This window comes from Hypanus sabinus, chromosome 7 (assembly GCF_030144855.1).
Source record: "Hypanus sabinus isolate sHypSab1 chromosome 7, sHypSab1.hap1, whole genome shotgun sequence".
In the NCBI taxonomy this organism is placed as follows: Eukaryota; Metazoa; Chordata; class Chondrichthyes; order Myliobatiformes; family Dasyatidae; genus Hypanus; species Hypanus sabinus.
This window is the reverse complement of record NC_082712.1, coordinates 40148548-40173339: the sequence shown is the minus strand read 5'-3', so window position 1 is coordinate 40173339 and position 24792 is coordinate 40148548. Positions and strand designations below refer to the sequence as shown.

At 38.8% G+C, this 24792-nt stretch overlaps 1 protein-coding gene across 9 annotated transcripts in view; it reads left to right on the top strand.

Moving 5' to 3' along the window:
* arhgef28a (Rho guanine nucleotide exchange factor (GEF) 28a) overlaps nt 1-24792 on the top strand; it is a 390430-nt gene that overhangs the window by 221356 nt on the left and 144282 nt on the right. For 6 of the 9 annotated variants that reach the window (XM_059974562.1, XM_059974561.1, XM_059974559.1 and 3 more), the window contains 5 exons: nt 2224-2351; nt 5386-5750; nt 15383-15590; nt 18253-18367; nt 23308-23350. In XM_059974562.1, coding sequence (XP_059830545.1) covers nt 2224-2351; nt 5386-5750; nt 15383-15590; nt 18253-18367; nt 23308-23350 — 859 coding nt within the window. Of the gene's footprint in view, nt 1-2223; nt 2352-5385; nt 5751-15382; nt 15591-18252; nt 18368-19872; nt 19951-23307; nt 23351-24792 lie in introns of all 9 variants that reach the window. The other 3 variants (XM_059974560.1, XM_059974558.1, XM_059974556.1) reach the window with 1 other exon arrangement.

Here is a 24792-nt window from a genome sequence, read left to right as displayed (position 1 = left end):
TCCTGCCATCGCCACAGTGATAGAGTCCCTCTTGTCCTTACCTACCACCCCATCAGTCTCCGTATCCACTTCATTACCCTCTGCAACTTCTGCCTTTTTTCAAAGGGACTATACCACTAAATATATCTTTACCTCCCTCCCTCCACTTTCTTCAGGGATCACTCCCTCTGCAATTCCCTTGTCCATTTGTCACTCCCCACTAGTCTCCCTCTGGGTACTTATCCCTGGAAGTGCTACAACTGCCCAAACACTTCCACCCTCACCTCCACTCAGGGCCCCAGTGTTTCCAGGTGAATCTGCTGGGGCTGTCTATTGCATCCAGTGCTCCCAATGTGGCCTCCTCTACATTGGTGAGCCCGTTGTATATTGGGGGACTGCTTCATCAAGCACCTTTGCACCAACCACCACAAGTGGGACTTCCGGGTGGCCAAACATTTTAATTCCAATTCCCATTCTGATGTGTCGATCTGTGTCCTCCTCTTGTGCCAAGTTGAGCCACCCTCAGGGTGGAGGAACAACACCTTGTATTCTGTCTGGATACCTGCCAATCTGATGGAATAAATACCAATTTCTTCCGGGGAACAAAATTCCCCCCATCTTCCTCTATTCCACACTGACCTTTTACTACTTCTCGCCTGTCTATTACTTTCCCCTGGGTCCCCTCTTCCCTTTCTCCTATTGTCCACTCTCCTCTCCTGTCAGATTCCTACTTCTTCAGCCCCTGTCCTTTCCCATCCATCTGGCTTCACCTATCACCTTCCAACTGGTCATTTCCCCGCCCCACACCTTTTTAATACAGGCATCTCCCCCCCTTCCCTCTCAGCCTTGATGGGACTCAACCCGAAACATCGACTGTTCACTCTTTTCCACAGATGCTGCCTGATCTGCTGAGTTCCTCCAGTATTTTGTATGTATTGCCATGTAGAAGATGAATGCCTTTTGATCTTGGAAATTATAGGACAAGAAAATAAAAACTCTTAAGGGATTGTATAGGGTATAATTGCATCAAATATTAGTTAAGCCTAATATGCAACACAGAGTACAATACTTGTGTTCAACTTTTGTACTAATTCTCATTAAAGTTTATTTCAGTATCCTTTCAGCATGATTAATAATTAAGGTTTGCTAACTAAACCTTATCGATTCTAATAATATTGAGGCAACTTCAGAAGTAGAATATTATTTCAGTAACAGCAATGAACACTCATTGCACTACATATTTTGTGATGTGATTTCCTTAGCAAATATTCAAATTTCATGATAATCATTCACCGGTGTCTTGTGGGTGTGGTGACAAGATATGGGGAATGTTGCTGTGCCGTGCCTCCTGGCCTCCGTAAATCTACTGCCATTCTGCGGAAACTCTGGTAATCAATCTGGTCAAATATTGCAATTTATTTTTCCCGAAAGATTGCTCTTTCCATTGTAGAATTGTCTGACTATTCAAGTTGAATTTTATTGCGAAGATTGCTGGAATTGTGGATGATGGTCCATTATAGGTGCGATTGACATCAAAGACATTTTTAGATAAAAATTTCTACTTGAAGAGTTTTTACAAAAACATATTACTGTGTGAGCAGATCATGGGTCACCACAAATCAGAATAAATTATAGAATTGCATAATCATTTCTCATCTAATTCTAACATGAAGGTACTCAATATCCTGCATACTAAGGTTAAAGGAACTTTTGCTAGGGTGTTTAACCCATCAGAGTTGATACAACTACAATATAAAGATGCCACTTTATGTAGCAAACAGAACTCATGCAAGTTCAAAATTGCAACAGCTTCTTTCCAAAAGCACAATATTATTTTTCAAACAGAATCCATTGGGTGAAGGCTGAATACACTCAGGTTGTACGTATAAAAGCAAATCCCAATTCAGGTCATCTTAATTTTGAGTCACTTTATACAACTTACATAATTTTGTTTGTGTTCTCACCATGCAAGCATTCCTCACAGGAATCCTTAAAAAAGCCAAAAATTGATTAAATATTAGATGACAAATCTACTTTTGTAATGGACGGTTTAAATGTTAATGAAAATGGAGTGCCATATTTTGAGTCTTGTTAGTAGGCTATTGATTTTGAGTGTTTTTCAAAATGGTCATTCCAGATTCTCAGATCTGCAGTGCTTTCTTTAGAAGACTGATTAAAAGTTTCATTTGATTTAATCACTCTTGTCTAGATGGTAAATACTTGTGATTCCTTTTATGTTTATAGAGTTCAACCATACTTCACAAGAATTCTTAAAAAAGTCAAGACCACAGTCATCTACCCTTTCAGCAAGGCATTCTTCCATGTTAAATGGCAGAGCAGAAATTTATGCCAATTGTATGGTTGTAGATCAGGTAAGTCACTAAAAATATTTTGGCCTATTCTGAAGAAGTCCAAAGACGTTGGTGACAGATTTTCTAAATGGTTCTTCTGTTTCATGCATCACGTCTAATGGAAAACATTTATTTGTTATTAACTATATTGAAAATAACTAATTATAAAATAACTCCCTGGTAAATGATCTTAAACAGATTAGTTAGTATTTCATTCTTGGCTGGTAGTAGTAAATGTTGCAACAGAGCTGATAACAATTTTCAGCAGTTCCTCCTATGAATGAATTTTTATCACCGTTAGAAGAATAGATAGTCTTTAAAAGGAATGTTGTTAGTGTGGGTGGTGAATTAAGTGATACAATTGGATTTTGTATCTACAATTTCCTCCTCAGATGAAAAGTTGGTTGCAGCATTGGCAGATGACATTTATTCCCATTGTGTACATTTTGAGAAGTTAAATAGGAGTTTGACCTATAGAGAAAATGGTAAGGGACTAAGGAATCTTGATTAACAGAGAGGCTTAGAGGCCCAAGTCCATTGCTACCTGAATGTAGATAAATAGGTTAGTGACGAAGGCACGCACATTCATTAGATGGATATAGAATATAAGAGTTGGGACATTATACTTTAACTTTATAGAACTTTATATTGAGTATTGTGTGCAGTTCTAGTCAGTACTTTTTAGGAACGATATGATTGCGTAGGTAAGAATGAGGAGGAAATTTACTAAGATGTTGCCTGGACTAGGGACAGTAATACTGGGAAGAAACTGGATAGGCTGTTGCTCTTCTCCTTGGAGTGAAGGAGGCTGTGGAGTGGTGTAAGAGAAGTATTGATTATGAAAGGTATTGTTAAAGTGGCCAAAGGAACTGGTAGAATCAGACAGACACTTAAATAGTTCAATGTAAATTTATTATCAGAGTACGTCTATATCACCATATACAAGCCCGAGATTTATTTTCTTGTAGGCATACTCAATAAATCTAATAACCATAATGGAATCAATAAAAGACAGCACCAACAGGGCGGACATCCAGTGAGCAAAAGACGACAAGCTGCAAATACAAAAAGAAAAAAAAAATAATAATAGCTTAAAAAGCAATCAGTATTGAGAACATGATGAAAAATTTGTGAAAGTGAGTCTGGTCCCACAACACATGGTTGAGGTGTAATACCCGTTCCTGATCCTGGTACATGAATCCTGAACTTCTTGTACCTTCTGTCTGCCAACAGCAGTGAGAAGAGAGCATGACCTTGGTGGTGGATGTCTCTGATGATGGATGCAGCTTTCCTGCGCCAACCCTCCATGTAGATGTGTTCAATGGTGGGAATGGCTTTACCCATAAGGGACTGGACTGTATCCACCACTATTTGTGGGATTTTCTTTTCAAGGGCATTGGGGTTTCCATACCAGGCTGTAATGTAACCAGTCACTTTAATCAGCACCACACATCTGTAGAAGTTTGTCGATGTTTTAGATGTCATGCCAATGTTTGCATACATCTAAGGAAATAGAGGCACTGTCGTGCTTTCTTCATAATTGCATTTATATGCTGGCCCATGACCAGTCCTCTGAAATGATAACACTGAGGAATTTAAAGTTGCTGACAGTGTCCACCTCTGATTTCCCCCATGAGGACTGGTTCATGGAACTCCTCAATCTAAAATCAGCTCCTCTGTCTTGCTGACATTGAAAAAGAGTTTGTTGTTTTGGTCAAGGCATAGATGGATGTATTCCTAATGTGAGCAAATTGGATTAGTGTAAATGGGCAAAATGATTGGCATTGACTTGGAGGGCCACAGGATGTGTTTCTGTGCTGAATGACTTCATACATCTCCAGCAGACTTGGCAGCTCATCATTGTACTATTTAGACTCCTTCCCCAGCAAGTTTGTATGTAATACTGGACAACAATTTTTTTCAAAAGCGTTGCTTCCTCAGGCTTTTTTTGTCTATGACAGACCGCTTAAAGATGAACACAAATATAATTTCAAACTACTTGTATAACGTAGGAATTTGGAGAAATAAGAAATGAACTTTAATTGCATTTAATTGCATAACGATGCTGACGCTTTGCAATAATTCAACTAAACTAAAAATGTTCTATTGTTGATTTTTATTTGTACTCAGTGTCTGAGGTTTCTTTCTTAAGTGTCCAACAATAAACAACCAGCATTGATGGATTCCAGTTGCCCTGATACCATTTCTCCATGACTGCAATATCCCGGTGAAACCTTTCACCACGCTCATCACTGACAGTGCCAAGTTTTGCAGGGAAGAAGTCTAAATGGGAATGCAGAAAATGAATCTTTAGTGACATGTTGTACTTCATGGTTTTGTATCCTTGAGGTATGTTGTCAACCAGCTGCACATAGTTTGGTGTTCTGTAGTTGCCAAGAAAATTTTCAACACCATCTTTCAGTGTTTTCCATACCATTTTCTCCATTCCCAATTGCCTGTCATTGATGACCTGTTTGATTTGTGGACCAACAAAAATGCTTTCCTTAATCTTGGCATCAGTTATTCTGACTCGATTTATGGATTGATATAACAAATATAGGTGATATATAGTCCTGGTAGGGAACTTTCATGGTGATTTTCATGATCAGTAACCCAATGTCCATAAGATAAACCAAAAAGTATTCAGGAAGCAAGATCTTTGTTGTCCAGTGTAGTTGTTAATCATTTTAAGTAGCAGAACTTGTTCTGGCTATTTAGAACTGCTTACTGTACATGGCCCACATTTAATTGTGAATAATCTCACAACTAAGGAAGCAATGAAGTCTGCCTGAAGAATGACCCACTCTAGCAGGTTCTGCTTGCTTCTGCTGTTTATATGTGATGGGCTTGGAAAAGCACAAACAAATGTTTCGTAATGCGTGAGGGACACAGCAAGCTATGTGTCCCTTCATAATCTTATGTTACATTTCAATCTCGCAATTCTTATGAAATATGCAATACACTATTAATGCATTTATCAATTATGGTTTTATGTTGCACCATATTCCAGCTTTGGTCTCACATTAACAAAATTTTCTTTCCTTGATCTTTTTAGGTAGATGAGGGTGGTGTAAACTATAATATTGATGGCGCTGCTACTGGAAGTACCAGTACCGAAAACAGACAAAGTGGAAAACTATCTGAAGAGTATCTTGGTCAGGGTTACAATACCTCTGCCTCTAAGGAACCCGACGTACCTGCAGTATTAGAGTCTAATATATGTAGGACATTTTTAAGTGAATGTCCTGAAGATCAAATAGATAATGCCACAATTCTAAAAGAAGATCAGGATAATTTAGTGGAACAAGTTTCCAATTTGCCTTCACCAGACAGTATTTTCTGCCAGTCACTAGTACTGTCTCGGAACCATGGCTGTGCCAAAGCAGAAAGTCCTTCCACAAACATTAGCAGTAAGCCAAGGTATGTTGTTATCTTTTTGTAGTAAGTTTGATGTTAACCGAATAGTTGATAGATTTTAAGATTTGATTAAACCAGCTTAATTTCATGTAAAATTTTTGTGAATGGAATACTTTTCAAGTAAGTAAGTATGAAGGTGTGGTGCAATTGTCATAACGATAGAGTACATAAAAAGCCTCTTGCTCCACCATGTCCGTATGAACCATCAATTCTAATGGTGTGTTCCAGCACCTGGCCCTCAGCCTCCTTTGCCTTATGGTCCAAGTGGTCACTCATACCCTAAAACAAAGCACTTGGTTCTGGGCACATCAGTTATGGAAACATAGCATTCTCCTCCCTCCCTGACAAGGATCCACCTATCACCCAGATCCACCTCTTTCCCCCCACCTTTTTATAGTGGCTATAGTGGCTACTTACCCGCTTTCTGACCTGAAGTGTTGATTGTTCATTTCCCTCTAACGGTGCAGCATATTACATCTAATATGAAGAAAGGTTTCATACTAACTACAGTATCCATGCCCCTCATAATTTAAATCCATCAGGTCCCCCTCCCTTCAGCCTCCTTTACTTTAAGCAAAACGAACTCTTTCATAATAGAGATACTCTATCCCTAACAAGTCTCTTCTCTACCCTCTTCAATCCATCCACATCATTCCTATGGTTTGTTGACCATAACAGAATGTAACACCTGACAGGATTATGTTTTATAAGTTAAACTGTATCTTGTTGCACTCATTGCAGTAATTAACCTAGTGAATCTCCTCGAGGCTGTCCCTAGTGCTACGTGCCCCTACTTAGGACCAGGGGCCAAAACTGTGCACAGTATTCCAAGGGTGATGTCATCAACACATTTGTACTATTGTAACAAAATTGCATCATTTCAAGATTCCTACCCTCGAGTAATAAAGGGTTATACATCATTTGCATCTGCTTCACCTGCCTTTAACTATTTGTGAATCATGAAAAACACCTAAATCCCTCTTCATTTCACTCATGTGCAGTTTCTCTCTATTTGGGAAACAATCTGCCTTTTCATTCCTCTTATTGAGGTGCATCAGATAGTACAAGATAAAGCAATAAATGAATGCAGACTAAGGTTTTAACAGCTGCAGAGGAAGTACGGTACAGGAAATAATGTGCAGTGTCATAATGAGGGAGATTTAGAGGTCAAGAGCCCATATTGTTGTATCAGGCACAACAATAGTTTTGTAACAGCCGGTTTTTTTTAACTTGGGTTTCCAATCTGGGATCCACAGACGTTTTGCTTATTGGTATTGGTCCATGGCATAAAAAAAAGGTTGAGAACCTCTGTTTTAACTGTGTCTCATGTCCTCCAATAACATTGAATGGTGCAAACAGGACAGGGGTGGCGAACCTTTTTGAAAGCATGTGCCCAAATTCTCTAAAAAATTACTTTGAATGCGATGGTAATTTTGAGCAGATATTATCAATTAATGAATTATTACCAATAATTATACAGATTTTTAAGCAAGAAGTGTGAGTCCTGTTGCTTATTTACATGTATTCATTATTTTACCACTAATAAACGTATAACAGAGACAGATTGAAATAAGTTAAGCACTTTAAAAGTCATGTTCAAGTGTTATTAATATTAATCTTTGTTAAGACAATTGAAAATAAATATTCATAGAGGCTCTAAACGACATAATGTATTTACGGTTTTTAACACTGAAATATCCAGTGTTCACTCACAGACAACAGAAGAAAAAGATGTAAGAAGAGCAAAATGATGCCAACTTGGCCAACATATACTAAATAAATACTGATGTGTACACCAGGTTTAAAGTGTCATCCAATGTCATTTGTCCTCACAACCTCCCTGGCACGAGACGTTTCCTGTGAAAACGTTTCACTGCTCTCATGTTGTAAAAAATAATTTGCTGCTTCTTTTGGCAGTACAGATAATTATTATGTATCTTTTTATTATAGGTGGGATTTAACAATTTTTTTCTGTGCCCTCTTAGGCACATGTGCCTAAGGTTCACCATCCCTGGACAGGATGAATGAAGATGAATTTCTAACAATTTGTAATTTTCTGTTTTGGTCAGAACTCCGCTTTCAATTAGTACCTCTGAGTAAGGAGCTTGCATATTGCAGTTGGGTGCCACAAGTTTTGAAAACAAGGTGACTGCAACAGTTTAGTGATGTCATTGAATATAATGCAGAATGACCTTGGAGCAAGTGTGGTTCAGAATAGATGTGATGTTTATATAAAGTCATAATGGATTAGCTAGGAAAAAAAATAGAAGCTATTCCCATTTATGAATGGGACTAGCCTAAATCCCATTCTAAATCCCATTTAAAATTAAGGGACATGGTCTCAATGTACAGTTTATAGAATGTAGATAAAAATATATTTACACAAAGCAATTATGATCCAAGCTCAGTAAGTCTCATAGAAACAGAAAAAGATATTCAGAAAAAGATTTATACAAATATAAGTGAAAATAATTCATAGGCCAAAGCCATAAAGTGGGGAAATGGGATGGATTGACTGTTGTTCTGATTTTACATTTTAAGTTTCCCTAAGCTTAGATTTGTTCTAGCACTACATACTGTCCCCTCCCGCTCTTCCTCCCTCTCCCCCTCATCCTCCCTCTCCCCCTCTTCCTCCCTAGCCTTTCGAGCCTTTTTCCCTAACATACTTGATATCTCTAAGATACTTGATACTGGCATTGTGTGGAAGTGGGTTCTCTGGAATCTGCATGAACTCCTGTTTTCCATGGCCGTTTCTCTCAGCTATTAATGACGCAGCAAAATAAGTTGCTTTTTTGTCAGCAGGGTATTTGGTGAAGTTTACCACTTATAACTGTGTCAGTCTTTTACATGGTTCTTGTTTGTCACCTTGCTTCTTGAGATGAATTGGTGAGAGAGGGAACTGATAAAAAGTTTGCCTTTGGCTTTGTCACTGAAGAAATGGGGCATGATATTAGACGGAAGAAACTGTTTTAGACTGAAAGGTAATTAGTCCTGAACATGAATTCCTCAGTGATGCATATTATTCTAAAACATTGTTATCTGCTTGCCTTGGGGAATTTAATTAACATTACTTTTCCTGGAAACAGTCTCTTCCTGATATTAGGTGGTGTAATGTACTTTAAGGCATGATTGGAATTCTAAATCTGACAACATGGTCAGAGTTCATTTGCCAGAAGTTAGTTAGTGAAGCTTTAGAGCTGCTGAGTTGTGTACATTAGCTCTGAAAGCATGTCTGGAATTTGAAGTTCAATATCTGTTTTGCATTTGATTAACCAAAAATTTTATGAAGAAACAGTTATGTCTGAACCTTTTTACGTGTAGTGGCCATTAACAATCCAAAGCACTACATGGCTTTGTTTAGTTTTATGTTCTCCAATGCCATTACCATCAGATATGCTCTTCAAAAGATTGATGTCTTTAAATCTATCTGATGTCTAAAGACCAGAAAACACAAAATCAATGTGCATTATCATTTGTGCTGGAATGAGAGTTTTCAGTACACTACATCAATATCCAAAGTCAAAGAATTTTTTAATATCAAAGCCAGATCAGCATATACTACCTTGGAATAAATTTTCTTGCAGGCACTTACAGGGAAGAAGCAATGCAATAGGATTAACAAAAAGCTATCCAAAAACAAAGCTGGACAAGTAACCAATGTGCAAAAGAAGACAAACAGTGCCAATAGTAAAACTGAATCAATACTGAGATCATGAGTTGGAAAGAGGTTTTGAAAGTGAGTTTGTAGGTTGTAGAATCAGTTCAAAAGAGTGGTAATTGAAGTTATGCATACTGGCGGTAGGTGATGGCTATTGCTGAACCCGGTGGGTTGGGACCCAGAGGGTTCTATACTTCTTGCCTGCTGACAGCAGTGGGAAGAGGGCATGGTCTGTGTGGTGGGGGTTTTTGATGATAGATGATGATTACCTTTGCCAGCACTCTTTGTAAATGAACACAGCGGTGGGGAGGGAGGCCTGGTGAAGGTCTGGGCTGGTTACACCTCATTCCATCATCCTTTCTGTTCCTGGGCATTGGTGTTTCCATACCAGGCTATGAACTGTGATACAACTAGTTAGAATGCTGTCCATTGTGATTGTATGGCAGCAGATAATAGGAGGTTAAATGTAATGTTTAGCAAAGTATTAACCTATTTTTCATTGTGATAAATGTTCAGTTTTTCACTGGGAATATTACATTGGAAAAGCATGAGCTTCGCTGTTCATTACTAGGTTTAATGGGCTTTAATGACCCAGGCAACTAAACCTGATTCAAGCAGGTTTGTTCATCTTCAGCATTAATTGGATTAACTTTTTTGACTAATGATATGTTAGTTTCTATTTCAAGCTTCATTTTCAATGGAAAATAGTTGACAAATTAGATAGATAACTGATGAATTGATCAGCTCTGTGGTTTTTGATTTTCCTTTTAAAATTTTCTGAATCTCTGAATGTCTGTCATGCATATGTGTACTTCAAAATGCAGAACAGCAGGGAAAAATATTTCTGGAAAGGGGCAAATTTATGTCACAAATTCTTATAATCCCCTTCAGTGTGCACGCTCCTTCTGCAATCCCAAATATTTTTGCTTTTAAATGTAAGAAGCCTGCAATATAATTCTATATCCTATCTGTTGTTCCATGAATTCATTTTATTTTTATTTTGAGATTAGGCTCATTAACAGGCTCATCTAGCCCAAAAAGCCCCAGCTGCCAGTTACACCCATGTGACCATACACTCTTGGAATATTGTCAACAAGAGAAAATCTGCAGATGCTGGGAATCAAAGCAATACAAAATACTGGAGGGAATCAGCAGCACAGGCAGTATCTATGGAAAAGAGACCCCTCTCAAGTCTGATGAAGGGTCTTGGTCCGAAACATTGACTGTTTGCTCTTTTCCATAGATGCTGCCTGGCCTGCTGAGTCCCCCCAGCATTTTGCCTGTGTTGCATTGGGATATTGCAAACAGTTTTGGGTCCAGCTAAGAGAAGATGTGCTGGTATTGGAGAGGGTCCAAGAGGAGTTCACGAGAATGAATCCAGGAGTGAAGAGGTTAACGTGAGAAACCTTTGATGGTCCTGGGCCTGTGCCTGCTGGAATTCAGAAGAATGAATTCTGATCTCATTGAAACCTTTTGAATATTGATAGGCTTAGATAGAGTTGATATAGAGATGTTCCCTGTAGTGGGAGAATTTAGGACCAGAGGGCACAACCTTAGAATAGAAGGGCATCCGTTTAGAACAGAGATGAGGAGGAATTTCTTTAGCCAGAGGGTAGTGAATCTGTGGTATTCACTGCCATGGATGGTTGTGGAGACCAAGTCATTGATTTTATTGAAAGTGGAGTTAATAGGTTCTTGATTAGTCTGGGCATCAAAGATTTCGGGGAGAAGGCAGAAGAATGGGGTTGAGAGAGATAATGGGTCAAGCATGATGGAATGGTGGAGCAGACTCAAATGGCCTAGTTCTGTTCCTATGTCTTATGGACTTGTGGACTAATTAACCTACTAAATCCTACGTCTTTGGAATGTGGAAGGAAATGTGTGCACCTGGAGGAAACCCATACATTCCTGGAGGAAACATAAAGAATTCTTACAGGCAGGATTCAACCTGGGCCATTGGCACTGTAATAGCATTATACTAAGCACTAAGCTTCTGTAATTTTCTTGCTAGGCCACTGTGTCGGTTTGTCCACAACAATCCTGTTCATCTATTGCAAGTCATTTATCTATCCCTTCATATATTACACCACAAAAGGAAGTTACTCAGCCCATTAAGCCCCTGCTGCCCCATCAGTCTCAATCCCTGTTTATTTCCTTGTGATGTTTTAGTTTATTCTCTCTCACATATGCTTCAAATTCTCTTTGATTCTTTTATCACTGGCCTACGCTTGGGCAGAACTACAGAAGTCAGTTAACCTACCAGTGCATCTTTGGTATGTGGGAGAGAATTGGAGGGGCCAGTGGAAACCTGCAGAGTCACAGGGAGAGCGTCCAGTTCCCAGACAGGCACCACCTGCGGAATGCTCACCAACATCTCTGCTTTCAGAGGTGGCTGAAGCGAGCTGGACTATGCACATCTATACTCACGTCCTTTACAGGTGCGTGGAAGAGATCGTCCTGCAGCGGTGGGGAATGCTCTACAGCGGGTAGTCACCGGCTCCAGCCTACCTTGCCAGCAAGGGCATACAGTATATTCAGAAAGCTGCCGGAAAAGGGCCAGTAGGATCATGAAGGATCCCACCCACCCTGCTCATGGACTGCTTGTCTCACTCTCATCAGGGACGACACTATTTAGCATCATGCCAGGACCACCAGACTCAAAAACAGTTACTTTCCCCAAGCAGTATGGCTGATCAACACCTCCACCCACTAACCCATCCCACACACCCACCACCACTACTTTATAATTCCCTGTCAGTGATCTTATGTACAGACACCCCTGTGCCTAGGTCACTTTATGGACATACTAGAAATATAATTTACCTTGTGTATTTATATTTATTATGTTTTTTAAAATCTTTTTTGCGCTGTATCAGAACGAGAGTACAATTATTTCATTCTCCTTTACATTTGTGTTTCGGAAATGACATTAAACAGTCTTGAATCTTGAACCCAGAACCCTGAAGCACTGATGCTGCAGCTCGTTCTCACATAATCTGCTTCCTTTGTGAAGACCCTTGTTTAATATTTCATCAGTTCTATCTCAAGATGCAGATTTCCTTTACAGTTCTTAATAGATTCAATTTTGACTTGTGTAAGCTTCAAATGCTTTTAAGTATTAAATTTAATGATGATTGATAGTTCTTTTCAGGAAACATCTTCTTGTCTTGCATCTTAACTTCATCAAATCCTGCCTGTATTTTCCATAACCTTAATGATTACTTATGTGCCTTGCCCCTGACAGTTGTTAAAAGCTCCCTTTTTATCTCATTATTTTAACTTCTATTTCATTTGACAAAGAGGGCACATTAAGTTTTAATAGTATGAGTTTTCAATTCAAAATAACATGCTCATTTTGACTCTGAATTATTGTGTTCCTTTTAATGGTTTATAATGTAATCAGTGTCTCCTTTATGGCTACACATTAGATCTTTATCATCTATCTTTTGTGAGGTCAAAAGTCTATCTTACCATTTTTTAAAATCTGTTTCCATAATTGCTTTCAGCCAATTAATGTGGGAGGATATTGATTTTGGATTTCTATAAAAGGTGAATGTGTAATTGGTTTTTAGTGAAAGGATGGGAGTTAATACTCAGATAAAAATCTGATAGCACCTTTGCTATCCAATGAAAGAGGAGAATAAGACTGTCAAATCTAGTAACAGTGATCATCTGTTTCTATAGGTATACTTTTATTTCAATAAGTTTAGGGAAAGCTGTCTTTCCAATTTTTACTTGTAGAAGTTTTGACACTCTGCTGATGTTTTCTAGAAAGTGACCTCAAGCTTGCTGTCATATTGAATGGTTACTTAGTACAATAAAATGGACTCTTGACTTCATAATCTACCTCGTGACCCTGCACCTTATTGTCTACGTGCACTGCACTTTTCAAGCTTCTACACTTTACTTTGTATTCTGTTATTACAGTTATATTTGTATTTGCTTAAACTATAATTTACTCAATTATTTTGAATATTTAAATAAAAGGTTCAAGCAATTTTAAAACAAAATTGTTTTCTGTGTATCTAAGAGCAGAATAATATGTAGTACAGGCGCCACCCCCCCCCTTTACAAAGGTAGAGCGTTTGTATGAAACCTTTCTTAAGCTGAAATGGCATAAAGCGAAGAACCATTAATTTATATGGGAAAAACCTTCGTAAAAGCGAAAATCCTCTTTGTAATGCGAAAACAGGTTACTAATGTAGGTCTTTTGTAAAAGCGAAGTGGCGTGAAGCGAACATTCGTAAAGCAGGGGGCACCTGTGTCCAGAATGTTAAATGAAATAGTTAAAAGTTTGTTTTGTGCATTTAATAGTAAAGCTTTTATATTTCTGTTAATTCTAATAATTGCCAGCAAAATCCATGCTGTACCATAAACCCATCATGCTTACAGGATTGAGCCATCCTGTTTGAAAATTGGCAAATATTGGTAACGCATCTTCTAAACTAATGTCAATGAATTGTAAGTTATCACTGAAAATATATCACATTGCAATATTGATCTGATGGTATTGGCTTGAGTTGTAGAAAAGCGAGTTTTCTGTGGAGCGGGAGAACGCAGTGTGAACTGGGAACTATTTCTTGAGGACTTTATGCACCAGTTTTAAAAAGCGAGCAGGGCCTGTCGGGACTTGTCTGCAGAGTAAGCGATTGCTTGGATTAATAGTAACTAGCGTTAATTTGCACGAGCAAATAAAAAGAAACTGGGTTTGAGCTGGGTGGCTATTGTGTGAGTGAACAGCGTTAGAGTGGTCAGGCTTCGGCTCAGCAGGCTTGGGTGAGAACAGGCTCAGGCTGGAACTAAAAATTGAGATGTTAGGGGCATAGCAAGTTTAGGCAGGATGGTTGTTCAGACAGTGGAATGCTCCTCATCTGAGATGTGGGGTGTCAGGTTACCCAATGGTGTCCCTAATAAACTATATTTGCAGGAAGTGCACTTAGCTTCAGCTCCTGACTGACAAGGTCAAGGAACCGGAGCTGGGGATGAGTTATCAGGGCACAGTAGCAGCAGCGAGGTCAGGGGCACTGTGGCTGGCTCTGAGGCTCAGCAGGAAACAGTAAAGTCCAGCAGACCAATAGTTAGGGGGATGGACAGGAGATTGTGCGGCCACGAGAGAATCCAGGGTGGTGTGTTGCCTCCCAGGCTCTAGGATCCAGGTTGACTCAGAGAATCTGCAGTAGATTCTCAAGAGGGAATGTGACCAGCCAGAGGTCATGGTGCACATTAGCACCAATGACATACCAGTAGGTAGAAAGAGGGTAAAGGCAGTGAGATTAGGGAGTTAGGGAATATGCTGAACTTCAAGGAAGTAATCTTTGTATTATTCTAGTGCCATGTGCTAGTCAGGGCAAGAATAGGATGATGGTACAGGTGACTGAGTGGACGAGGAAGTAGTGCAGGGGACTGCGATTTAGGTTTCTAGATCATTGGGATCTCTTCTGGTGAAGGTATGAATTGTACAAAAAGGATGGGTTGCGCATGAACCCGAGGAGGACCAATATCCTTGCGGGCAGATTTGCTAGAGCTGTTGGAGTGGATTGAAACCAAGTTGGCAAGGGGAAAGGAAACAAAGTGATCGAGCTGACGATGGGACAATTGGTATACAAGCTGATGCAGTGTATAGTGAGACTGTGAGGATGGACTGGCAGTGGATAGGGCAAAATTGCGGTCAGTGGGATGAGGTGAAGTTTAACAGGAAATAGAAAAGGTATGTAATAAGGACAACCTTACGATAATTGGGGGGGGGGGTTTCAATAGGCAGGTAGATTGGGAAAATTAGGTTAGTACTGCATCCCAAGAGAGGGAATTTGTAGGTTAACTCGAGCACCAAGTATTACAGGGAGAGGGCAAGAGAAAGGGATTGAGAGGGATGATAAATCAGCCACGGTGAAATGGCAGAGGGGACTCAATGGGCTGAATGGTCTTTTTCTGCTTGTATGTCTTATGATCTTATGTTCTTAACTAATTGTTTTTACAGATTCAACTTTGATGGCATTGATGCTGACAGTGAAGGAGAGGAAATTTCAGATCGATCTCAGGGTTCATGCACTCCAAAATCTCCAAACTCTGCTGCATTATTTGCTAGCAGTGGGGATGAACTGGACTCTTTTGAGGCTCACCAGGACGCTGAGATGAACATGAAGGGACTTGAATCCATGCGTTCAACAAGCAGCTTACTGTCCAAGGTACTCCAATGGGTACAAGCCAAACCAATGCTTATATAATCAGGGCATCTGGCAAAGTGACGCTGCAATGAGATATGTTCTCTGTACAGGCCTCATTTTTAAAATTCAAAGTTGAAAGTAAATTTATTAACAAAGTACACCATTTCCTACCCTGAGATTTGCTTTTTTGCAGGCATTCGTAGTAAGTACTTAAAAAAAAACACAACAGAATCAATGAAAAATTGCACACAATAATGCTCAAACAGCCTGTGCAAAAGACAACAACTTGTGCAAATACACACAAAAAAGCAAAGTAATGGTCATAAATCGGTAATAAATATTGAGATCGCGCATTTCAGAGTCATTGAAAGTGAGTCCATAAGTTGTAGAATCAGCTCAGTGCAGTGGTGAATGAAGTTATCCATTCTCGGGAGCTTGATATATTGAAGGGCGATAACTGTTCCTGAGCCTGGTGGTATGTGACCTGAGGCTCCTGTACCTCCATCCTAATGGAAGCAGAGAAGAGAGCACGTCTGTGATGCTGGTGGTCCTTGATAACGGATGCCGCTCTCCTGCGATTTGCACAGTGATGGGCAGGGCTTTACTTGTGATGGACTGGGCTGTAGCCATTAATTTTTGTAGGCTTTTCTGTTCCAGGGCACTGGTATTTCAATATTCCCACCTTTCCCCTGATGGCATCGTTGCTCTTTTCTTCCTTGCACCATGTAATAAAGTGACACAGTGTCCTCTGATCAGCAGTATTTCTCACTGCTCCCATTACTACTTCTGCTCTGAAAAGATAGTCATTTAAATATTGCAGTAAACCTAAAGCTATTAACATTAATGCTTTCTATAGAACAGCAGTTGCTGCTGACATATATGGGCAATTAATCATGAAAAGAAAAAAAATGTTGACTGATATTCGTTTTCTTTTCAGTATCTTTATTGTAACGGTATCTCACCAGAGTTTTAACAGCCATGTTCACAGAACATTGTGAATTAGATTTACATATGTTATAGAAACGCAGTAAATTCATAGGAATAATGGGGGCTTCACCATGCCTGCTCAAATTAATTTTTAACCGCATACAGTAAAGCAACCTTGAAAGTATCAAAATGTTATTTTAATTTAATTATTATTAGAGCATCCTTAAAAAAAAGTAAATAAGTTTTTTAGGAAATTTCTTTTACTTTGTGGCTCCTGCTGATCCTGATCTGCTGCCTCACTTCCTACAGACCGTCTCTTACTGACTACATGTATTGTGCCTGGGTTGAATGAGTGTTGTCCATCTTCCTGGCCCTCTGCACTAACACATAGCATGGCTTCAGGGGTGAGAAGGATTCAGAGGTTGTTGTGCTGTGTGTCTGGTTTCAGAATATTCTAAACTTTTGACAGGAAGAAAATTGGAAGTAGTGCTTTGCCTCCTTACATTGAATTATTAAAAAGAAAACTATTTAAAAAATAGAAAATAGTTGTTTAAAATGCATACAGATCAATAGGTTATAAAGTATAATTCAAAAAGAAAGTATACCTCTCCAGCTGAGAATCAGACTAACATACATTGGAGAGTTGATACCTCAGCAAATTACCAGAAAATCCCTGTAGTTCTGGGTTCCATTATTGTGGCCTATGTAGAGTATAGCACTGAATTAGTGCATATACTTCACAATGATCTTAGAATTATCATTGGTCCCTGTAAGTCCAGAAGTTGCTTGAGTGGGAACAGTTCTCTTCAGAAGAGTTGGTTGCAGCTAGCATGATTTACTTTGAATTAAATATCCCCGCTTCCACTTCCTGTTTTGGCCTGTATTTCTCATTTACAATTATTCGGTCTGTTTGGTTGAGGATGTATGCTGCTTTAGAAGATTTTTCCCAAGTTAATAATGCTGAGCATGCTATATAGCCATGTCAACACCTTGTACTCTTACACTGAATGCACTCCATTGACTCTTCAGTGCAATGGGTTTCAGAGACAACATAATGTGGGCTTACAGTGGATTTAATGTCCATTGCAAAACCCCATGGAAAGTCTGTGGCAAAGTACAAGTGGAAACATAGAAAACCTACAGCACAATATGGGCCCTTCGGCCCACAAAGCTGTGCCAAACATGTCCTTACCTTAGAAATTACCTAGGGTTACCCATAGCCCTCTATTTAATAAATATTTACTGCTAATGGAAAAGTTGGCTAACATGAACCACGGCTCGTTAGTTACAGGGAGCTGGGAACTGGGGTTGAGGAGGAAATAGATAAAAAGAATCAGCTGTGATTGAATGGTGGAGCAGAATTGATGGGCCAGATGGCCTAATTCTGCTCCTATGTGTTATGGTATTACGGTTATTCAGTTAGTCCATGTAACTAATTTATAAATTTATTATTTTATAAGTGACTTCATATAACATATTATAAAACATCTTTTGCAAAATGAATGAGTATAAATGTGTATTTTTCATGTTTTATTTCCATAGAGTTAATTGCATGTCAAATTACTTAATTGGTCATGATAATGAAATATGTTCAAAATCTACCTATGTATTACATGTCAAGTTATCCTTTTGGACATTTTGGGGCAAGTATCCTATTCAGTTCAAAGGAACTCAAAGGTCAATGATTATTTTTATTATCTGAAATAGCAATGTGGTGAATATTCTATTTGATGCGAATTCCATCTGTTCTCCAAAGGTGTCTGAAGATACTGGAATTCGAATGAGATCATACTCCCTTTCCTCACCTAAAGTGTCACAAAGCAAATCGAGATTCATAAGGGATTTTAGTTTGAGTGATTCCACAAATGAAGGTTAGTGCTAGTAAAAATCTGAGTAATATATCAAAATATTGAAATATATTTTGGCGTAAATAGGGATTAACTATTCAGTGATTGCTGATATTTTCCATTACAAGCATTTCTTTAATGGAATAACAAAGCTTCATTCACTATTGCTCAATCACTCAAAGCCAAGTTTCTTTTGTCATCTGGCTAATTCATGGCATTAAAATACAATACTTTTAATAGCTTGTTTTCTGAACACACTACTAACATATTGCTAGCAGTTTTGGCTTAACAATGTGTGTGGTATAATGTGGCTGGGTATCAGACAACTACACCATTGGAGTATCAACCAGATTTGTCAGGAGATAAGACCCAGAGGATTGATAACTAGTGATATGCTAGCTTTGCGATTTATTAAATGGAACATCATTTATCTCCTTTTTAATTTAGATGGTTTAAAGGGGTGGAGAAATAGGAAACTGGCATCTGTGTATTGTGCAACTTCCAGTATCCTCTTGTCAGCTAATTGAAGGCATTAGACCCACATTATGTGGGAGCATGTTACCTTCCCCCTTAGAATCTTGCATGGGCAAGAGACCAGTGAAACTCCAAAGTTAAGTACTATTATTGATGCCAAATGATTTTGTAATGAGAAGTAACATAACTTACACTGTTTTGGATTATATACTTATTGTATTGAAGATAGTTGAAATTCTGTTGTTACCAAGTAGTAAATGTTCTGTTTGCCTCCACTGGTATTGTGATCCATCAGTATATCTGTGGATGGGGGTTAATGTATGAGGGGTTAATGTATGAGGAGTTAATGTATGAGGGGTTAATGTATGAGGATGGCTTTCATCCTGTACTCATTATAGTTTAAAAGAATGAGTGGAGATCTCATTGAAACCCATCAAATATTGAAAGGCGTAGACAGTGTGGACATGAAGAGGATATTTTCTATAGTGATGGAGTCTAGTCTCAGAATACAAGGATGTCCCTTTAGAAAAGAGATGAGGAGGAATTTCTTTACCCAAGGGGTGAATCTGTGAAATTCATTACTACAGATGGCTTGGAGGCTAAGCCTTTGAGTATAATTAAAGCAGAGATTGATAGGTTCTTTATTAGTATGGGTGTCAAATGCTACAGGGAGGAGGCAGGAAAATGGGGTTGAGAAGGATAATAAATCAGCCATGAAGGAATGGCAGAGCAGATTTGATGTGCTGAATGGGTTAATTCTGCTGCTATGTCTTATGGTTTCAGAGTCAGGAATGCCACTGATTTAAAGATTTAAAATGAATATGTTAAGACATTTAATAAGCAGTTGATAAAACAATATTGGAATCTAGGAGCTTCAAAGCACAGGAACCAATCTAATTTCATCTGTGCTCTCTTCACTGCTCCTTTATAATTCTTATCAGTTATTCGTTATTGATAGCTGGTATATTGTGTAGCCAGGGAATTAGGCAGGTCATGAATGAACATTCAAATAGATTTTATTTGTTCATTGTGATGAGTCTGTCCCTGCTCTGTAGATGGTGTTCACAGCAGTGGACGATCCCTTCTTCAGGCGCTCTCCCTGTCTAAATCAGTCTCTCTGCTCCACCACAGTAGTAAGTACCACTTGCATTTAGATAACGCTGTCACACGTCTGCACAGAACTCTGCTGGCTACATTTTTCCATTTTTGTTCTTTGTTTCTGAATGGGCTGCTTTAATTTTAATCAATGCTGCTTAAATTGGAATGAAACATTAGGAGAAGTGTGGCTTTAAATTCTCTCTTTGTCATGTTGTCTTTCCTTATAGTTTGATGCTTTATTTAACTTGATTATCCATTGTAAACTGGCTTCAACATTTGGAGAACCATATAAGTGACAATTGAGATCTCTTGTTTATTACTCAGTAGTGGTTAGAATAAATTCAAATGAAATGTTGGCCTGTAGCTTCAATAATTCACAGAGTTTACCAGTTATGTGACAAACACAACATGAGTAACTTGATTAAGACTGTGCAGCCCAATTGAGTTCATGTCCCAAGGAAAATTAATAAAAGTTGGCCTTATTCTTCTCCCTGTCACATTGCCAATTAAGATCTGGAACTTCATCTCTGTTCTTTTTCCCAGAAATCCTTGCCAAAAGTTCATTGTTCTTTATGTGAACCATCCTTACCTTTTCTTTCTCTGATTTGAACATATGGACAAATTTGGCCTACCTTGAATTACAGCTGTGAACTAACTTTATTACCTGATATTTTCAAAGGTTTAGTAAGATCCCTCGTTAATGTCCTCTTTAAGGCTATAGAAACCTAATTTCCCTCATCTCTATGATGTAGCCTGCAGTCTGGGAATTATCTTTGTGACATATTGTTCACTGCATGCAGAATTCGGATGTTTTCCCTTGTGTCTTGTAATGAAAGCTAAATGCGTTCTTCCCAGAGAAATATCGATATAGGAGCATGAATGCCTGTCTACTAATTGACAACGTAAGGAGAATAATTGATTCAATGTTTCTGTTTGTGTAACATATCGAGTTCCATTTAATAATCTTGCATGTGTTTCCAAATCATATTTCAACAATATCCATTTCAAAAGAAGTATATCAGGCATCTTGTCTTTAATATTTTCGGTGTCATATTGACAAAAGCGGCTTTTTGTTTTGTGGTAATTGCTTTTGATGCCATTGGTGAAAGCCATTGGTGCCGTTAGCTGTTGGCTAATGCAATGTGTTTATTGGGTCTTTGTGATGTTCATGCCAAGCCATATGATGGCAAGGCACACCAGCCCATCCTGTGGTGTTATAATACTGGATTTAGACTTGATATCTCCTCCACTAAATGGTTGTTTTTAATTCTGCTTTTAGATAGCTGATCAGCAGAAACAAAAACCCAGTTTTAACTCGCACTGCTTTCAGAAAAAGGAATGGAGTGGAGGTTCATATGGCAGTTAAAATCATACTCCAAGTAGGCTACTTTGTCCCAATATCAGCTTTCTCCTTCCCTACTCATAGGTGGACCAGGGATACATCTTTGCTCCCACCTCCCCTGTCGTAACCTGCCACCCCTCACACCCTGCACTCATTTGCCATTAAATAAATTTGTTTGTCATGAACCAGAAGGGGTTTCATTACAGTGTGCTTCTCTTCTGGACTTCAGGAGGGAGGAGCCTCGGGCTACTGCTGCATAAGGTTTGCATCCCACCACCCTCCCCTCTCCTAAGTATTGTAAGTTCAGCAACCCCTTCTATCCTTGACTGCAACAAATATCTTAGATTTTCTCTGAGCTCCCACAACATTCCTCTGGCAGCCTTCTAACCACAGACCACAGGGGACAATTTGCAAGGGTCTTCTGGCAGCAAGTATAAAATATACTGCTGCACGAGAGCTCTCTCTGGGCACTAAGATGCTGCAGCCAGTGGAGTGCTGCCTTGCAACACCAGAGAACTAGCTTAAATCCTGACGTTAGGGGCTCTCTGCCCATGCTCCCCGTGACTACCTCAGCTCTGAACTACCCACCCCCCTGTCCTTCTTATCCCAACGATCTATAGATTAATTGGCCTCTAGATTGCCCTAATGTACAAGTGAGTGGTTGAATCTGGGAGGAGTTGAAAAGAGTGTGGAGAGAATTAAAAAATGGAACTGGTTGAATATGAATGGGTGGTTGATGGTCAGCAAGGACTTGGTGGGCCCACAAGGCAGTTCTTTGCTCTTTGCTCTATGTCTAAAACTCCATAAGCCCTAGCTGTCCAGTCAGTGTGGTTGATTGTCAGGCATTACTGCATTGATTTATTTAATTGAAAGCTACCCATTCTTATTGGTATGCTTCCATTATTATGGCCTTCCATTTCTTAGATTTTTCCTCTCACCATCCTTTGCCACGTGTCACTGATGACTCGCCTCCCTTCACAGCGAGAGGGAAAATGAGAGGGGTAACTAATGATTAAATATTACAGAAAATCCTGATGACATATCTGTAGCAGGAGTAGACTATTCTGCTTGGTGCAACTACTCAGAGATAAAAAATAAGCAATCAAAATTCTACAGATTAATAAAGTTAAATCCATTGAGCTGCTTGGTCGCAAGGAAGAATCTTAAAAAGAATGCGCTAGCAGTAAACCACAATTACATCTGGTAGTTGTGGGTAAAATTTCAGTCATTTTAGCCTAACCACAACATCAGCTTGATATATCAAAATCTGCAATTTTGGCATATGCCTCACAACCTTCCTATAGTCATTTTGTATTGCAGTCAGTGTTTATGTACTAGGGATCAATTTTGCTCTTCAGGCCTATTAAATGTTGAAAAATTGCAGCAGCACTTCTTATGAGAATTGCAAATAATATGGTCTGCATTAATCTATCAATGGTGGTAATGAATTGGTGATTACTTCATAAATCTGCTAGGGATGTAGTTAGAAAAGTCCTAAATTTATGACAACACTGCTGTGTGGGCTTAAAAAGCACTTTTTCTCTGTTTCAGGTAAGTACGGTTCAGTAAGACTGATTAGATTGAAGAATTCTTAACTGTAAAGATACTTGGTGCTATAGATTTAAGTTTTCCATTTCATCTCATAGGCTAATTTTGCACCAATTTATAAAAATAAGTCAGATTGGCCAAGAATGGCTTTTTGCCGGAAGTAGTGCTGCAGTAATGGTTCTGGATTGACTGAAATGTCACTTTGGACAGAATACAGGAGATTTGACATAAATGTGAATGCATGCTAATGCATTTTTATGCTAAACTTGGAAAACATAAAATATTTTTAAAATATACCATCTTTATCAAGCATACAATCTTTGAAATTCACATGAAGAAATTGAATAGCTGATAAATTTGAGGACATGTAATCAAATATTAATTTTCAGATTTCAAATGTTATGTGTAGTTTCTTTTGAAGGAAGCTAATTTTAATAAAACTGGCCAAGTGAAAGCAAGCTTAATCTTCTTCTGTAAACATTTCTATATTGCTTTGTTTCAGAACAGCGAAACTTCAGTCTACCTGAGCACCCGAAAGAGAAAAGGTACAGTGAAGAACAGAACTCTTATCAGTTAAGCTGTGACACTTGACTTTAGCTAGGCATTTACAAAGCAATGGCTAAGACAATTCATAATCTACCTCCAGAGGTACTCGAGGTTTAGATTATAGTAACTACCAGATTTTATAACATGAAGAACACCTGTCTCTGGAGAAGTCCATGTTACATTTTACACCAACTTTGTTAATTTTTGTTCTGTGTAGATTTTTAATTTATTTAAACCAGTAAAGCCATCACAGGAAAGGTCAATGTTTATTGACCAACTCCAGTTGACCTTGTATATCCTTGAGAGCATGTTGACTTAAGTAATTCACTTGCATGCATATACAGTAAGTGTATATGTGTGTGAATGTGCCTCTCCCTCATTGCTTTTGGCTTTTCATTTCTACATACCCAATCCCCCTTTGTTTTGCCTTCTGCCCTAGATATTTTCCCTCTCCAGTTGAGGTTGGAGCGCTGAATTCATTCTTTTGCAATTTGCCCTTTTTCTCTCTTGAATGTTGTGACATCGTTTGCCTTATATCAGCTCCTATGTGGCTCTTGTAGTTAGTTCATTAAGCTTCCTTTGCTCCTTTTCTGTATCCTTCTCCTGACACTAATGATCTAGATTGCCACTGTCCACTCAAACAGGAGCTCTTGTTCTAATTATTGTAACTCCAAGTAGGACAAATCAAGGAAGGAAATCCACCGGCTGTATGCCCAAGAAGCATGGCATATTTTTATTTTGATAACTGCTAAATGTTGGACTGGACACCAGTTATTATGCATGTGCCTATGCAACTCTGCTAAGATTTTTAGTACATCTCACTCAGGAGGGAGGATTGGTTATTGTGTAAATCCTTGAACTTACTGATTCCATGTTTGGTTGATTTGCTGATCTCTATGCTAATGTTCAGGTGCCCACGCTGCTCTGTCAAGAACTACTCTTTGGTTGTCACTCATTGATGGTGGCTGGGTCTGTTATTTTGTATTTCTTTCCTCATTGAAAATGACACTTTTCAGAAGGACCCGAAGCATTCTAACAGAAGTCATTAATTTCCTACAGACTTCTTGAAAGCAAAGTGTGAAAGGGTCATTCAGTCCATAAAGTCTGCTCCTTCTGCCTAATGTTCAGAGATACATCTAAACTAAGTTAATTCCTTGAGGGACTTTGCTGCCTGTGTCCTAACCAAAGCTGATCACTTATTATCTGTGTGCTCACTGACTTAGTCTGGTGCCCCAGAATTGTAACTCCCATATTTTCTAATCCTTCTTTGGCCTTGCTTCTCTGCAGCTCTATAATCTCCTGCAGTCCAGTGAAATCTCTGGTGTTCCTCCAATCCTGACTTCTTACACATTTTTATTCTTTGACCCACTGTTAACAACTATGCCTTCAGCTGCCAGCATTCCAAACTCTGCAGTTCCTTCCCAAAATCTCGTAGCCTCCT